This window comes from Rhamphochromis longiceps, linkage group LG16 (genome assembly GCF_057381845.1).
Source record: "Rhamphochromis longiceps isolate RC_006_pf linkage group LG16, R_longiceps_female_GT1.1, whole genome shotgun sequence".
Taxonomy (NCBI): domain Eukaryota; kingdom Metazoa; phylum Chordata; class Actinopteri; order Cichliformes; family Cichlidae; genus Rhamphochromis; species Rhamphochromis longiceps.
This window is the reverse complement of record NC_140572.1, coordinates 8,438,157-8,456,292: the sequence shown is the minus strand read 5'-3', so window position 1 is coordinate 8,456,292 and position 18,136 is coordinate 8,438,157. Positions and strand designations below refer to the sequence as shown.

Here is an 18,136-nt window from a genome sequence, read left to right as displayed (position 1 = left end):
AATGACTGACTTTTCTTCTTGTTAAAGCCGTGTCACTGCACCTGAGCCTAAAAGGTAGTCTGAATCTATTTTTCTGGTGTGCTGTAGGTTATTGTTATGTACTACATTTGTTACTCATTTATGAAGCACAGTACATGTTTTGTACTTGTAATTACCACTACTTGTACACATACCCTAAAAGGTTATGCAAATATGTACCCATAACTTGTTTTTCAAAATATTAATAAAAGGGGTGTGTCTCCAAACAGCCATCTCTTTCCTGACAATTCCCTTTGTGCATATTCTCTTACATATGATAAGTCAACATTGAAACACCTGCGGCTTTTAGTCAGGTGCGGCTAATGTATGTACAAAACAGGATTTTCCCCTGCTTTTAGCTTGTGCGGCTAATATTCAGGTGCGCTCTGTAGTCCGGGAAATACGGTAAAAATATAATGCATCATAAATATTACTCAGACCTTAAACAACAATGACATGGATGTCTCATAGTAACAACTTTTCTCTAAAGGTTCCAATAGGCTAACTGGTTGATTGCATTTGCATTGTATTTTATTATTTTTTAATCATTCTGAATGTTTTATGAAATTTTGTTGATTGTGGATACATGCAAGCCATCTTTAACATGTAGCTGACCCATTTGCCATATACTTATATACATATACATACTAAGCAACCACAATGGGGAGGAAGAACTCCCTTTTAACAGGAAGACCATTTAAGAAGGCCCAGGCTCAGAGAAGTACAGATGGGTAGAGAAGGATACATATACAAGTATATTTACCAGCAAGTGATGCGGTTTGGTTTCAGACATAGTTTTCTTTACTCATGTCCACATGCTGGTGCTACATGAGTGAAATCTGCACCACAGTAATTCTTTTAATTATAATTGTTATTTTAAAATGAGCACTGATACAAACAACAAAAATAAAGACTTGTGCGTGATCATTTTATACACAAGTGTCTGCTGGAGAAGATCTCACCTTCCACTGTGGTAGGTGGCGGAGCCGAGGCATACTGGTGAGACAGCCGAGGATCCAGGAGAGCTCAGCATGCTCGGACACCTGCAGTGACAAGTGGGGACACATCCAAATGTCAGCATACACCTTTCAATCTATCACCAGGCTGCAATATTAATTATATTACCACTACAGATTAATATGGCTGAATCACAAATATCTACGAACTTGTTGGCTCACCAGTCGGTACCTTATAAGCTGAAGTCATGAAGAGATTTCTTTACACGAAGTCTAACAGAAACCAACACTGTTTTTTACATGTGTACAAGAGCCAACCTCCTGCTGCTGTATACATGCAAACTCCCAAGCACGTTGAACTCACTGCACCGCTTAGTCCGGTTAATTAAAGAAGAGAGCCTAACCTCAGGGAGGCACCAAAGAGATAAACAGAAGAAGTAAATTACGCAGGCAGATTAAACAAACACAGACGGATGGATAAAAAGTCATCCACGGGACAGCTGGGGTGGAGGAAAAGGAGGGTAACTCCCTGGCGCCTCTAAGTGGAAGAGAAGAATACTGCCTTTTTACACCTCTGCCTGTCACACAGGTGCACCCACTCTCACCTGTAGGCTTATACTCATTGTATCAGTTTTTTTAATGTGTTTAATAAGTGGGATACTAACAAATAAATACTGGCAGACTAAAAGCTGACCCAGCCTAAACTTCATACACCGATGCTGGATTTCTATACCTTTATCGATCATTTATTTTAATAATCCTGGCAGCAAATTAGCTACTGGGAAAAGAACTTTGTATATATGGAAAGTAGCGCCCTCTCAGAAGCTCATAACTGAAATCTTTTAATTCAAAATCTATCAAAGCTGCCGTAGGGCCAGAGGCAGGGTACACCCTGCACAGCTCGCCAGGCTAACACATACACACAGACAACCGTTCACTCTCAGTGGAGGTGGGTTGGTTATTCAATTAGAGGATTAAGGAAATGGTTTTTACATGTGGACAAATAAACCACAACACAAAGAGGTGAATGTTAATGCAGTGTAGCTGATGCATCTGGTAGCAGTAAATTAACCCGATGTGAAAAAAAAAAAAAGCTTCTGTGTCTAACAGCCAGTGTTTGGGGATGCAGGAAATATCCTTGTGCTTCAGCAAATTAAAGTTTATGGACACTGACTATATTGCCATCCTCTCTGTCTCTTGCAGCTTGAAAAGCATTCTGGGGAGCATGATGTCAACAGCAGACAGCAGGGACATAAAGCAGGATTTCAGGCTAGCATGTAGGGGGCCGGTATGCATTACACACTGCAGACAGACAAGAGATGGGACAGATGTCGATGACAACAAAGAGAGTGCAAGGATATGGTTTGAACAGTGCAATAAAACGCTGATATTTAAAAGGCTTAGTAAAAACACAGCCTCCATTCATGCTGTATCGTAAGAAAGCCCCGCAACGAGAGATATGCTAATGTTACGGATCATATCAGCATTAGACTGACAGTAACAGCCATGGCAGCAGCTCCTAAGGCTGCAAAGAAGGGATTTTAGAGAACAGCTAACAGTTGTCTCAACACAGTAAATCCACTTTTCTGGTCAATACTTATAAAACTCAGTGGTATTAAAAAATGAAGTCAATGAATCAGCAGATCCGCAAATCCTCCGAGTTTAGCTCGTCACCAACTCTTTGCATTTTTTCAATTAAGCCCAGTATTTTCTTTGGGCGGCCATCGTATTTTTACATGTGGAGCGGGCGTGTTCAACACGGGGGTCGCCTTGCTGCCAAGTTATGTGGCATGAAGCTAAACAAGAATAAAAATAGGACTCTGTGTTTGTGTGTGTGTGTGAGGAGTGGGTGGCAAAGAAACACAGATGGACTGAACTATCCACACATACACACACACCCACCCACCCAACTTAACTTGTGAGTAAGAAAAGAAAAATACACATGTGGTGTCAGGGGAGAAGCAAACAGCTGTTCTGATTTCTCTCTCTCCATCGTCAGTGTGAGCTCAAGCCTAAATTCGGGGATGATGTGCTGAAGTGCTGCAAATGTTAAGACTTGTCGTTATCCTTCTCAGTTTCTTTCACGTGGGCTAAAGAAGGACTTAACGGTGGTTTGTGTCAGTTTGTGTTTTTACAGGCTCTGTGAATTGGTTGAGCACACATTGGAGATAAGAATCAGGAGCAAGGAAATAAACATTTTGGGGTCTGTCAGCATGTAGGAAGGTAAATATGAGAGTCGACATCACGAAAATAAACCGTTTTTCTTCTTTGAAAAACCAGCAATGAGAGAAGAAGCTGCCCAGCTTTAAAAAACAACAACAAAAAAGACAAAAAAGGGCACTTCTTTTCTTAAACAAACACTGATGTGCTCTCTACTTGATAACCACATGAAATGTGAAAAATAATCTGCAGACATGAGTGTGAAATCTAAATTATATATACATGCAAAGCGCATGTTGGGTTGCATTACTTATCACATATAAATAGTACTTTCTCCACCTGTGAGTATTCATTTATAGACAGAAGTGTATATGCATCCAACACACTATGTAGGGAACTACACAGCAAATATAACACATCATATATATTTATAAACGGCATCAATCAAACATGCCCAACTCACCTGAGACTGCTGGAAGAGTATCGCTTTCTCTGGGTTGATACCGCAGGCCAACAAGCTGGCTGCCATGTCCAGTATGTTACTCTTGAGCTGCGTTGGATCCTGGGGCTGGGTGATGGAGTGCAGATCCACAATGCTGTAGAGGACTGAGGGGTACTGGTCCTGCAGGGACACCCAGTTCTCCAGAGCACCCAGGTAATTTCCCAGGTGGGGCACTCCAGTAGGCTGAATCCCTGAGAATACACGGCCACTTCTTGGAGCCTCCTGGGAAAAAGAAGAAGGAATTTGCTCGAGTTGGCTCTATAGCACTTTGGATTTGATAATGAAATAACATCACGGAAATGTAATTACAAATGATGTCATGTATAATCACATGAGCGATCAAAGATGTTCCACTGTCTTCATCACACCTCTGAACACTAGTCTCTCTTATTTTAGTTTCGCCAAATCACAACAACAGTGGCCGCAAGGTGCAAAAAACCTCAACAATCAGACGACCACCTATGAGCAAGTACTTGGTGACAATGGGAAGGAAAAACTCCCTTATCGCAGGAAGTAATCTCCGGCAGAACCAGGCTCAGGGGGAGGCTGAGACCAGTGAGGGGTGAGGGGAAGGAATAGAGCCAGAAATATCAGAAATATCATCCCTTTTTAGCACATTAACTTCTGTTCTTAAAACAGTGCCTATAACACCAATGTCTCCAGATTAGCGCAACAATGGTTGGTTGACTTTAAAAGTCAAAGCTAAGGCCAAGACAAAAAATCCTTGAAAAGGGAGAAAGTTACCACTAGAAAGAAGCCTGTAGAGACCGAAGTGTCAGTTGGCAGGTTGGGGACCATTAGCAGTCATGCTTGTATTACTAAGATGCTAACTCCATGGCTAGCACCTCTGTTCTCTCCCAAACACATCCAGCACAAAGAATGCATCACCTCATTGGCCAACAATATCACTTACAACCATCCAACCAGCTTCAAAGCCTTTCATTACCATAACAGAAAGCTGCACAAAAAGGGGGGGATAAAAAAAAAATAGCATAAATACATCACATATAACAACAGCAGCCCACCATAGAGTAAGGGTTTTTTCTATAATTAAAACAAGGACCTTATTTTAGAGACAGCAGCAGGGTCTCAACACTCACCAGGGAGATCAGTATTTGTGGTTGTACCACTGGACTAAAACTATATTTCTCTTCCTGCAGAGTCTGACTGGGGCCAAACACCTCATTTCTCCTGGCATCAGTCGGCTTCACTGAACCTTGGCTTTCAATTAGCCTTGCTAGGCAAGAGTCTTAACCTCTGCTTGTGCCACCACACGATACAATTAGAGGGCAAGCAGAGTGGCACCTGTTATGACACATGAAACCACGCTGGCATCCAAAACTAGGGCTTTTTGACCAAAGCCGTTACACAGTAGATTAGGGCTTCAACAGAGCAGAAAGACACATGAACACAGACTGGAACTGTTTTTGTTGGTCTGGCAGAAAGACAAAATCTTTGGCGCTTTGGTAATACACATAACAGCCCACAGTGGAGACAAGGATTCAGTTCCCGGCAGAAGTGGCTTGGATGAATGCTCAAGGTAGATAAAAAGAACCACCGCATGCCTGAGGACTAGACCTTTGAGGTCTGCAGGATGACTCCGTGGCCAGAAATACCTGCCAATTGCCTGCTTTAGAAAAAAAGGAAGGTTCATGGGCTGCATTGTTACAGGTGTGTTATTACCTGTGTACCAAAATACAATGGAATGCAAATCTGGAAGTCTAGTTTTAAATAACTACATGGATCCATGAATTTAATCTACAGGACTTTACACAAGGTGATGTGTATGGCTCAAGCACCTCAATCCACCAATAGTAGGTAACTGTAAGCTAGTAACAGTACCACTGCAATATATTAGGAATGTGTGTTTAATGAACAGTCTGTGCATTAAAGTTGCTAGATGATCTCTAATTGTTTAACTGTTAATGCCTGAAGAACCTGCATTGTTTTTGTTGTAGGATCCCCCCACTATACCAACACATAGGGGTCTTATTGGATGGAAAGTGGAGGCTGTACTTCTGTGTTCAGGATAAAAATTGTCCTACAAATATGCTCTGAATATGCTGGCAAGAAGCAAAGGAAGAGATTCAGCAGCAGACAAATCAATCTTACCACAAGATCCATTTAGAAGGTGCTATAGTTTTCAGTACTGGACCGCGGATTGGATTCTCCCCACTTATTACTACCTCCGTATGCTCCAAGTTATGTCTATCCAAAACCTCTGAAAATGAAACTTGTGCTAAACTGTCAGATTTTATGTAATAACCTCGCAGTCGTTTTCAAAGAAAATATGTTAAGCTTTATATGAGATAGCACTGATGGGTTGTAAACAGCAACACCTGGACGTTTGACTGAAGAGCCCATTTTAAAACTCCCCCCAACCCCACAAAGCCCACAGGATCTCCGCGTTATCGCCTCAAAATCTGACTGGCGATCATATGTTCCCCAGCTGCACTTTTCAAGGTTATTATAACTAATCATTAAAACCTGAAGTTTTCAGAGGATATCCTCTTCAGTCACCGCTCAGAAATCAGTTATCTTGACAGCTTGCTGAACTAAATCACATTCAATCTGACTGAGGGACAGGCTCACCACAGCATCTGAGATCAGATAACAGTTGCTCTCTCACCGGCGTAGCCCAGAGGTTCTACATCTTTAAACCCTGAGGGATCGAATAACAACTGCTGGGAGGCCAGCGTTGGTCCACAAAGTCTCCATCTACTGGCCTGAGGGAGCAGCTTTCCACCCAGCGAGAGAGAGGCAGGAAGGAACTGGGTGCTTATGTCATTACCGACAGGGTAATTGCGCTGGAGTGCCATTGATGCTGAGAGCCTCTTAAGAGGTGTCAGGATTGATTTGGGTGCGGACGGGACCCAGAGTCTGGCTCATGTGTGTTCTCACCTCGAGCTGACATGCCAAACGCATGTTCCCTCCCCTTCTGCTCCGGCCCCCAGGGGAGGCCATTAGCCATGCAGACATGGTAATGGTGTCATTTGAGCCAATCGAGTGTCAAATGAGAGTCAACGCCACAGCTAACTAGCCACTGGGCAATCGTGGGCTATCGCGCTTTAAGCCACTTTGCCAGACACCTCTGTGTTACTTTTGGTCTGAGGAAAGTGTCTTTAAACACATGCCACTATAGCTCTTGGAGGAGAAAGTAACCTACGCAAGTAAGTAAATCAACTAGAGCACGATGACAGAGGCGACAGCAAACGCTGTAAAGCAATTAATGTTTGTAATGAATACTGCGCTGCAAAGCCAACAGCAATAAAATATTATCAACAAGCACACTTTTGCCACGCACGATATTAAATTCAATAACTTGTGAAATACTTGTATAGTGCTTGACCTTACATCTTTAAATGACTCCCAGTGGTATGTTAGACAATTTCCAGTAAGATAAATCAGATATATTTCTTACTCTAAACCAGATTTAAACATGTTAATAAAGACCTGAAACCATCATAAAATAGTGCTAAAGTTTGGCCATTTACAAAATGCTAGAAATCACAAGTTATTCTATTTTACAATATCACCTCTGCCACAGAGCTTATGTGTTTCATAGCATTTACCAGCATGTATTTGTCTGTAATCACAGTGGTCAGAGGGCCGGTGGCGCCAGTGTCCGGCAGCCTCGCCTCTGTCAGTGCGCCCCAGGGCAGCTGTGGCTACAACGTAGCTTGCCATCGCCAGTGTGTGAATGTGTGTGTGAATGGGTGAATGACTGAATGTAGTGTGAAGCGCTTTGGGGTCCTTAGGGACTAGAAAAGCGCTATACAAATGCAGGCCATTTGTATAGCGCTCGAAAAGTTTTGAATGAATTATGATAAAACTTTGTAGGGGTGTAGAGCGGGATCGTGTTTACAATCTTACATCCACCAAAGGCCTTCAAGGTCAGTTTAATATTTTACTGGTCTAAACTGGAAAAAGCCTTAAAACTCAGAAACTATGATTCTTACAATATGATGTCACATTTTACCCCTCCAACAAAGTCAATAGATTGATCTGAAGCTCATTCAGTTCAGTTCTATTTATACAGCGCCAAATCACAACAACAGTCACCTCAAGGCGCTTTATAGCGTAAGGTGGACCCTACAATGATACATACCCACCTCATGAGAATATGATTCTTATGATTGTAATAATAATATACATTTTGTTATGTACATTACAGTAACAGGTCTTAATCATTTAAATACACAACAATTTGAATACATGTGCAATGTGCCTTCCCTGAATAATTTTTTAATTAAATGAAACTTGTGATCAAAACCTTTTTTTTTACTTATTCACATATTTATTATTAAATAATTCAAGGAACTGCACTAAACACTGAAAATAGATACACGTACTATATCTACAAAGATAAAAATTATAAAAGAAAATATTTATATTCAAAATTGTGCATGTTAAAATATATTTCAACAGGGAAAATAATAAAAGCTGCAATTTGCAATTGTTTTTACTACACTACAAACTTCTCAAAGTACATTTAAAAGACCAGAGAGCGAGCTGCCTTGGCAGAGGTTTTGCACTCTTGAGGTGCTTCTTGTTGTGTTCTTTGATCATTTCTTTCTGAGGGAAATAATATTTTGGACCAAATGTTGTGTTTATTCCTTTATTTGAAAATGGAACAGACACTCTGTGGGTTGAAATATTCCAAAAACTAAACTAAACTAAAAAAAAAAAAACCACTTTCAGCCACCAAAGTGAAGGAACTCTGGCCAGCTGGCCTTACAACACTGCCATCCCTGGAGTATGGCAGATGGTGTCTGGCTCACATATTGTCAATTCAAGAAAAAACAAAAATCAAAAAGAAAAATAATTGAGACAAAAGCCTGAGTAACAGCAGACGTTAATTCTTAGTTAACAAATGAAACACTTCCTTCTTGTCCAGTTGCTGTTTTATACAAGCAAACCTCTGTTGAGCAGTGTTATCTGTCTTCTTCTGTCTCCTTCTGCCTCATTCTCATAGTTGCTGGATACCTGCTGATGACACGGAGCAGACACGGAAAACGCTGGCCATTCTCGTCTCATATTTTTACACCGACAGGAGCGCGGTGCTTTCAGACCGCACCGTCGCAAAGGCGACGAAAGCTTTCTTCATCCACGTCTGCCATATGCTAAATGCATTACGCACCATGTGTGTGTGACATTAACGCCAACAGCTAGAAGGTTACATACACTAAAAAGGCCATGCTTTCACACTTGCACTACCTTTCCGGGAATGTGTGTTCATTTGTCCGCGTGTGTGGTATTATCCGTAGGGATAGCGATCATGTGCAAACAGACATATGTCCACACGTGTAGTCTATGCCTACATCAACATCAGTGAAGCTGTGAAGGTGTCTGTCCATGTGAATTTGACAGCTCACATCAAGTGGAAAGAACACTATCAGCCAGTCTATCCAAAACAGTAACATGACTTCGATCCCATCCACAAGCTGCGTTATTAAATGGAAAACAACTGTCACAGGCGCCACTTCATTCCAATCATTTGAAGACGAGGAGAAATCAGTGATTGGTTTCCCACAGTTTAATAGAAAGTCTCATTCCAGGAAAATTTCCGTCTTCTCTCCAAAGTATCCCGCAGCACTGGAACAACTGCATATTGGGAAATGACAAATATTGGATTCATCATTTGACTGAGTGCGAGCTACAATGAAATTACACCCTTAACGAGGAATGTGTAAAATGACAGATAGCAGTGGGAGCAGATGCATAAAAGTGGATACACAGACTCTGGGCTTGAATCTACAATCATATATGATTTTCCTCTGCTAGATTAAAGGCCATACATATGGATGCTTCCAACTCACATGTAGGCTGAATTGGACAAAGCGTGATCGAAAAGTTTTCACTGTGGAAAACCGTACCCACGTCTCTCCTTCATGGCTGCCTACTTAGAGAGCACTGCAACGTTGTTTTTTGTTTTGTTTTTTACATTTCCAGCTGATACTATCACACTTTGTTTGCCTTCGAAACGTAGAATAAATGTACACCTCATCTGAAGTCTCAGAGAAAAGCACCCATTCTTTTACACATCATGTCAAGCAGGGTTTTCTTAATTCTCCTTTTTACACATCCCCGGCACTCCTTTATTTAATCTAGACATTAATCATTGCAGACGCACATAAGAGTGCAAACTTCAATTTCTAAACCAATTTCCAGTAGCGAGAAATTCACGCAGACCATTTCCTTTTGTGCTACATGTGAGAATGGCCAACTGCGCAGAATTTATGCTTTTGTTACTTTTGTTCACTAAAGTTGCTACGTAATCTGAAAAAAAAAGCAAGCCAAAACAGACCACAGGTTCATCATCATCATCATTATTATTATCACTACAACTGCTGCTATCAAGCATTTGTAGCTTCCAGCTAGTGTGACCCGACAGTCTCGAACTAGCTATGTTATTAATCATAGCCATGGTTTTGGTTGAGCTAAAACTTGCATAACACCTCATTTCTCTTCTCAGATCTCCTCCAGACTGCTTTTCAGAGCTCATACATCATATCAGAGCCTCAGTGTCCTGGAGTGGTCCACTGATATCTCTCTCACCGTGGAGCCGAGGAGGAGGTACGACAGTCACCGCCTTTTAACTACACCAATTTCAGCACGTCTGAAGGGAAAAAAAAAGAAAAAACACCTCTGGGAGCATCGCTGCTTTCCCTGCTGTGAATTACCATCAGCTCTTTGTGGGCAAGCAAAGTGCCCCAGATCTAACCATGTCTGTGGAGCACAGAGATGGGGCCAAGAATGGAGGATTTTCGCTGCGCTCCTGCTGAGTGTCTTGCACATTGGATCCAGTGTTCTTATTCTGTCCTGGGCACTGCAGGCACCCCATTAACGCCAACATGCTGAAATACACTTTGACACAGAGCCCCTCCCCTCCTTACCCACATATCTTTCTTCATCTCTGTCTACCGCTCACTTAGGGACCTGTTAAAGCAGGCGACCGACAGAGCTGCACTTCAGTCAGGTATCAAACAGGAAATAGGGCTTACTGTACTCCCACCATCCTCACCGCTTTTTTCTTGAAAGCATGTGTGTGTTTAGCCAATGTGAGGATACACTCAAATTTGAAACAAAGTCCATATGACCACAGAGAAAATGTGCACACACCATGAAAGGTGTATTAATGAATTTAACTGAAGAAAAGTAAATGAAGTGCTGGATAAAGCAGGGGACAGAAGAACAGGAAAAAATGTTAAAGGAGGAAGCAATATGATTTTTTTTTTTTTTTTTTTTTTTTTTTTTTTTTTTTTTTTTTAAATCAGACTGTCCAGTCAAAGGCATTTTTTTCCTTTTTTCCCCCCATTGAGTGGGTTGCAGGGGCAGCAGAAGAGAAGGCCCAAAAGGAGCAATTGATTAAATCTGTGGTTGACGTGTGGGACAGGTGAGATTGATGAGGTTCCTCTGAGCTTCACACTGTGCAGAGAGCGGGGCTACAGGAACAGAACACTGCAGTGTGGCAGGCCAGGGCTCAGGGCCCGCTCGCGCCGTGGGGTCCCTTGGCTGATTAATGGGACTGGAGGCCCTTCAAAAACAGCACTCCCCGCAGACAGGGCTCAACAGTGCTCCAAAAATAACCAAGCAGCAGAGGCAGCTCCGGCCTCCAGTCCTAAATGTCTGCAGCTTCTGAAGAAACCAGACTTCAGTATAGCCTGGGGGGAGATCATCAAGAGGAGCGCTGCCTACTTAAGACAGGAAACTTGGATCTGGCTCATTAGAAACTAAACATTTAATGACTTTTCTAGTTTATGGGAAGTGACAAACACTGACAGCCGATAGTGTATCAATGACAGTGTCCTATTAGGTGCTGATGTTATTATACATAACACGTGTGAAAGATGGTTAATCCAAAGAAGCAGAAACTTCACACCATTTAACATTAAGGCCCATAATAAAACATCTTCCTAACACAGATTTAAAAGACTACTTTTGAATACTTTAGAAATTTTTAACAACATTCCACATCTCAGTGTTTCCCACAAACCTCCATTTGATTTCCTGGCAGCAGGGCAGGGAAGGATACATGCACAGGTGGATGCATCTTTTGCGCACCATCACACTTCCTTAAAATAATTAATAAAAGAATTAAACAGTTTTCTTTCGCAAATGTAAGTACAGATATTTTGTGACAAATAAACAACACAGAAATGATCAGCTGCCTCTTTATTGAGATGCCCAACCCACAGTTTTGGTTAGAAATTAGCTAGGATATGTGAATAGCTCTCGTTGCCTCATTGAACTTGAACCAATGGCACATAAACCAGTCCTGCAGCTGCTGCAGGTCCTGTTTAGATTCCCCTCCAGTTCACAGCACATCTGCAGAGCAGAATAGGGCTGCCACGATTAGTCGACTAGTCACGATTACGTCGATTATCAAAATCGTCGACGACTGATTTAATAGTCGACGCGTCGTTTGAAGCTTTGTAAGATCACAAAAGACGCAGGAATAAGTAGTAGGATTTAAGAGTGTAATAACGGACTGAAACAGAAGATGGCAGCACTGCATGTACAAGGATGCCAGCTGCCGTTAAACCCCGAAGAAGAAGAAGAAGCTGTGTCCCAGAATTCATAGCGCAGCCCAGCTTAGTTTCCAACAATGGCGGCAGCTAGTTAGTTTTAATATTACGCTTATTATTCTTTCTGGGTCACAAAATAAACGTTTAACATATTTTCAGGTGAGAATGTAGCTGTGGAAACTTCAAATATCTGCTCAGTTTATCAGGACACCACATATTTTCAAAAGTGCTCCGAAGTTTTCAGAGACGTCTGTTACCCACTAGCTCGATAGCGAGCCGGGGGCTAGGCTCACTAGCGCTGTGAGAACACCGGACTCCCGGCAAATCGCGTCTTTTGCTACTCAGGTTAAACATGATATATAAGTCACTTAGATAACTTAAAAATGTTATAGTTTGGCTTTTTTAGTATTTTATTTGTTCCTGAGTAAATCGTTTGGCTGAGATTAAAGTTATAGTTTTTAAACAGCTGAATAAACATCAAGCAGACAGCTGATTATCAGAAGTGTGAGATGCTGGAGAATCTACTCCGGTGTCCTGTTATATTTTAGATAGCAAGGAGTTTATTAAACTTCACCGAAACAATCTGCAAATTTCATTAAAATTTAATAAACTATCATCTTGTCTTTATTTTTAGTTAGCACAGACCGTAAACACTTAAAGCTGTAAGCTAATGATAGTTATATAAGAGCAGATACTGCTGGTGCAATAAGCTGTACGTTTTACGTCCAATGGATTTGATTAGTCGACTAATCGCAAAAATAATCGGTGACTAGTCGACTATCAAAATAATCGTTTGTGGCAGCCCTAGAGCAGAACAACGTCTACTTCACTGAAACTCAAAAAAATGGGAAGCGTTGGGGATAGCTGATTAGCAGTAATTGAAATTAAGATTGAAGGGATGATAATTTGTGATGAAAACTAGTCATTGGGCAACTGTTCCTTCTGTTTATACAATTCAGGATCGTGGAGGGGGCGCAATTTATTAACACCAATTAACCTTAAGTGTATGTCTTTGGACTGTGGGAAGCAGCTGGGAGAATACGCAAACTCAAAATTTACTGGCTAGCCATTAAATCTGAACCCAAGAACTTCTTTCTCTGACATGATGGTGCTAACCACTGCATTGCCAACCTTCCCATCTCTTGGATGTATGTAACATCTACAGCTATATGACCAAGGGGTAACTTGGGTTAGAAACCAAATCTCCACTGCAGATAGTAATTTCAACTAGCCAAGCCTGTGGATGAGGAAATGAGCATAATATATACAAAAATCAAAAATGTATCATTTATAATACATCTTTTCTAAAAAAAAAAAAAAAAAATAGACGTTAATAATCATTTTATGTGTGATGATGTTGGAAAAAAAAAAAAGTTTCATTCAGACTGTTCACCCCATAATTAAAGAGAAAGCGCACACACACACACACACACACACACACACACACACACATATATATACTAAATAAACTATGATCAGAGTAAGATGAAATTGAACCTGTTGTAAAGACATAAAGCACCGTTTTTCATGCAACAGTGTTCACAAATCTTTCAGACTAAACAGTGGGCGCATGAACTTCATGGACCAATCAAATACTAAAAATGCAGAGCAGCTTTGCATTTGTATTTATCAAATAATGAGGTAGCATGGCAGCATCAGACAAACACACCAATGCAGTTTTTTGGAGGGGGAAGTTCAGCTCACCTTTCACTTTAAATGCTTCTAGACAGAATAAGATCGCTAACCATTCACAGCAAACTATTTAGCATCCTAATTTTAATATAATAAAGGTTATCATTCTCACAAAAGATGAATCAATCCAAAAGCAGGATCACTGACTACAACCCAGCTCAAGTTCAGCTTTGCTAGAGCCAAACCAGTTTGCCTACAAAAACGATCCCATGAGCAGCAGCTGTGCACAGCTGGGAAACTTCGTTTATATTGCAATTTTTTCACTCTTACATAAACACATTTATACCAGAGCTACTTACTTCCATGCTTTGGCTCTGTTCAAGCCATTTGAAATAGCTTCATTAAACCATTTCCTTCCCTTTCAATGTTGACAATGGATATGTTTAATTTCATTTCACTTGCTGGAAACAAATGACTGACAGGAACTCAAAAAGAAAAACAAGTAAGCGTCACAAGACAGCAAAAACCTAGCCAGCGCACACGTCATAAATTTGACAATATGTAATTAAAGTAACACTCAGGGTGAACCTCCACCTCTGAAGAGTGCAGTCATTTCCGTCTCCAAAGGCAGTGTCTCTCGATTTGAGTGCGACTCAAAAGACACAATATCAGATACTCGTTTGGTTTTAATTAAAACTGTCAGAAGCTTGGGAAAAAGTGCTGCAGACAGCACAAGCTGAAGCATGGAAGAACTAGTAAGATTTGTCAGGTACCACTGTGGGCACGTCTGTGGAGCGACTCTGTAATTCGACTTAGCTATATGAAATTATCCAAACGAATACGCTGACATATGGGATTGCTTTAAGAGACGGGTAATGTGCGCGGCATCTGAGTGAGGGCCCCGGCTGCAGAATGATTACGACAGACCTAATTACACAGGAGGGACTGCTGAGAATTAGCGGGCTTTTCTGACAGTTGAAAATAAATAGGGCAGTTAATGAACATCCTCAAAGGAGAGACTGTGTTTCCGCGCTCTCGCAGGCCCCTCCCGTGTGGTGTGGGAACAGCTCTAATGGTTTTAACTGACACTCGAGTAAGTGAACGTGGAGTCAAGGAGAACGGAGAGAAAAATTAGAAGTCACTTCCTCTTTCCTGGAGCTGGGGGCTGACATGACTGATATCAACCAATAACAGGAGCACAGGCCGGAGATGCCTGGACAGGGGAGGAACATATTTACAAGTGATGTGAGGCTGGAGGTAACTCCGCTGTAGAGCAGGGGTCCCCAATCCCAGTCCACGAGGGCCGGTGTCCCTGCAGGTTTTAGATGTGTCCTTGATCCATCACAGCTGATTTAAATGGATAAACTACCTCCTCAACATGTCTTGAAGTTCTTCAGACGCCTGGTAATGAACTAATCATGTGATTCAGGTGTATTGACCCAGGGTGAGAGTTAAAACCTGCAGGGACACTGGCCCTCGCGGACTGGGATTAGGGACCCCTGCTGTAGAGTTACAGTAGAAATATTTCAGTGCTATCCAAACAAATCTGCAGTTTCTCAAGTGCAAAGATACAAAGATTTATATATAAAGATTTGCTTATTTTTAACTGAGAACTGTTTTTTTTTTTGTTGAGGACAAAAAAAATAAAAAGCTATCACAGTACCTCTAAAAGCTAGTGTAAGACAATATATACTGTATTAAAAATTACTTAATGCCTCTTTTTCATTTAATTTAGACACATAAAAACTTAACAGTAAATATATCGAGTTAGACAGAGCTCCACTGATGTACCAGCTATCCGATATTAACGATATTGAATTTTTAAAACAGCCTATAACAGAAAAAATGTAATTAAAAACTAAAGACACAGGACGAAAACTATTTATTGATGTTATGACTGTTGATGTTGCATAGTTCCTCCAACAGAGGGCGCCCTGCAGTGTCCCTGTGTTTGGAGCGCCACAAACACGACAACGAGCTAATCCAAGCAGAGCCCGCTGAAGCATAAACAAGTTATTTTTAAACTGTATTTTCATATCGTTTTACGAAGGTCTCATAAATATTTATGCATAACAAAAGTTTGGGAAATTTGTTTGTTTCTTATGTCTGAAAAGAAAAGAAATAACATCGGCCAATATCTTGGATTTTTAAATCATTAAATACCTGTGATACCTCGTCTCATGTGCTTGTAATGAGTAAGACACCTGGCTAAGGAACTCACAAGATGAAATAAAAATAAATAAAGAAAATATAGATATACTTTACTTATTTCGAAAGTTCTCATAAAAAAAGAAGTAGTGAAAAAAAACAATGATGGCATAAAAGTGGTTTAGTGTAACAGTGTTTTAAGAGTTGTAACAGTGCAAAGTTGAAATAAGTGATTATAATGAGAAAACAGATGATTCCCTGTTAGATGTGTTACGCTGTACAGACGTAGCTTGAGCCCTTTAGAAAGCTTCTCTGCTGCATGTCCAGCAAGTGGTGGCACAGTGGTTAGCACTGTTGCTGCACAGCAAGAAGGCCCTGAGTTCAATTCAGGCCGGGGTCTTTCTGTGTGGAGTTTGCATGTCCAAAGACATGCAGTTTCTGGGGATAGGTTAATTTTTTTTATTAATCCTTTATTTATCCAGGTAAAAAAATCTCATTGAGATTAAAAATCTCATTTCCAAGAGAGACATGGTATCATGGCAACAAAAGTCACATACCACATAGGTATATAACATTTAAAATTCAGACCTTCCCAAAGTGTGGGGCCCGCCCCCTAGGGGAGGCGCAGAGCCATTGCAGGGGAGGCTCGGTATGAAAAGGGGGGAAAAAACAAAACAAAAAAACAACAACAACAACAACAACAACAACGCTTGGACACTGCTATCACGGGCGCCCACACAAACGCAAAGCAGGAGATGAAGCATCGCTGAATATGTTTCCAAACCAACTTCATTCTAAGCCAAAGACTAGAAAATATGGTGAAGCAAATCTTCCCTACAGAATTGGTTTTCCCCTTCGTAGGGAGCAGCGCTGGGCTCTTCAAATCATGGACAAACAGGATCCCACATTCTTGATTTTTAGTTCACAAACACTTGTTGTAATGACTAAATACTTTGGAGATATTAGCTCTTTATACAGTAAAGTTACAGCAGGATACAAATAACATCAGGCTGATCCTGCCACGATTTATTCCCCCTGTCTAAATCACGGACAAACAGGATCCCACAGCCGTTTATGGTTTTAAACCCATTTTGCACAGGGAGGCATTTTTTGAAAAATGTATTGATAGCAATGTTGAATATTATTACACAGGAAAAAACAACTACATGTAAAATAATCACACCGTGACGCCTCTGCCTTTGTAAACGGAGGGACAGTAACTGCGTGTGTGTAAGCGTGTAAAACCTGCAGATAGTCAGATTAACAGTATTTTGTTTCTGCAATTCCTCTCATGTAAACAATAACGTGGCGCACAGCGTGACGTGAAAAAAGGCACATCCCTTTGACGTTGCGTGACGAACCCTGTATTCCTCGTCCACACGGAAACGCAAAAAAGGAGTTTTAAAAATCTCAGTTTTCAGTTGTAAACACCGTTTACATGTGGACGAAACAGCTGCGTTTTCAAAAATACCCGTGTAGGTGCGGACGCAGCGTAAAAGAGTTAGTGGTTTATTTTATTACTACCTGTAATTTATTGCAGTTTACTTGTATTTGCTTAATTGTTTACTAAATGTTTGAGGTGTGAAATAAACCGCAATGGAGCAAAATATGTGTGTGTGGTTGGAGGATGTGTTTGTGTGTTTGTGTGTGTGTGTGGGGGGGGGGGGGGGGGGGGCGTGAACATTTTTCTTGTAAAACAAAGGGGGGAAAGTTTGGGAACCACTGGGTTAATTGATTAATCCAAATTGCTCATAGGTGTGAATGCGGCAGTGAATGTGAGCGCAAATGGTCGTCTGTCCCTGTGTGTTGGCCCTGCGACAGACTGGCGACCTGTCCAGGGTGTACCCCGCCTCTCGCCCTATGTCAGCTGGGATAGGCTCCAGCGCCCGCCGCGACCCTGAAAAGGAGAAGCGGATGGATGGATGGATGGATTACAGTTTGTTAAGTGACCTCCCAAAGAGTCCAATTTGCAGCCAATCACAGGGCCAGCCTTCCCGATGAGTTTATTCAGTTCAGTCATCGCACAGCTCCAATGCTGCTCTGCCAGCAGTCCGCAGCCTAGTACTGGCTGTTGCACATACTGAAGGATCTCAACTTCTTTAGAAACTGCAGCCTGCTCTCCCCCTTTTTGTACGCAGCCTCTGTGTTGCGCATCCAATTCATCACCATGCCGTCCCAGACACAGGCTGTGT

General features: G+C 41.4%; 1 protein-coding gene across 1 annotated transcript in view; it reads right to left on the bottom strand.

Moving 5' to 3' along the window:
• Positions 1–18,136, bottom strand: part of wars2 (tryptophanyl tRNA synthetase 2, mitochondrial) — a 35,102-nt gene that overhangs the window by 12,871 nt on the left and 4,095 nt on the right. Inside the window, exons 2-3 of the mRNA XM_085385153.1 lie at positions 3,598–3,858; positions 981–1,061 (exon numbers count right to left, since the gene is read on the bottom strand). Coding sequence (XP_085241279.1) covers positions 981–1,061; positions 3,598–3,858 — 342 coding nt within the window. The remainder of the gene's footprint in view (positions 1–980; positions 1,062–3,597; positions 3,859–18,136) is intronic.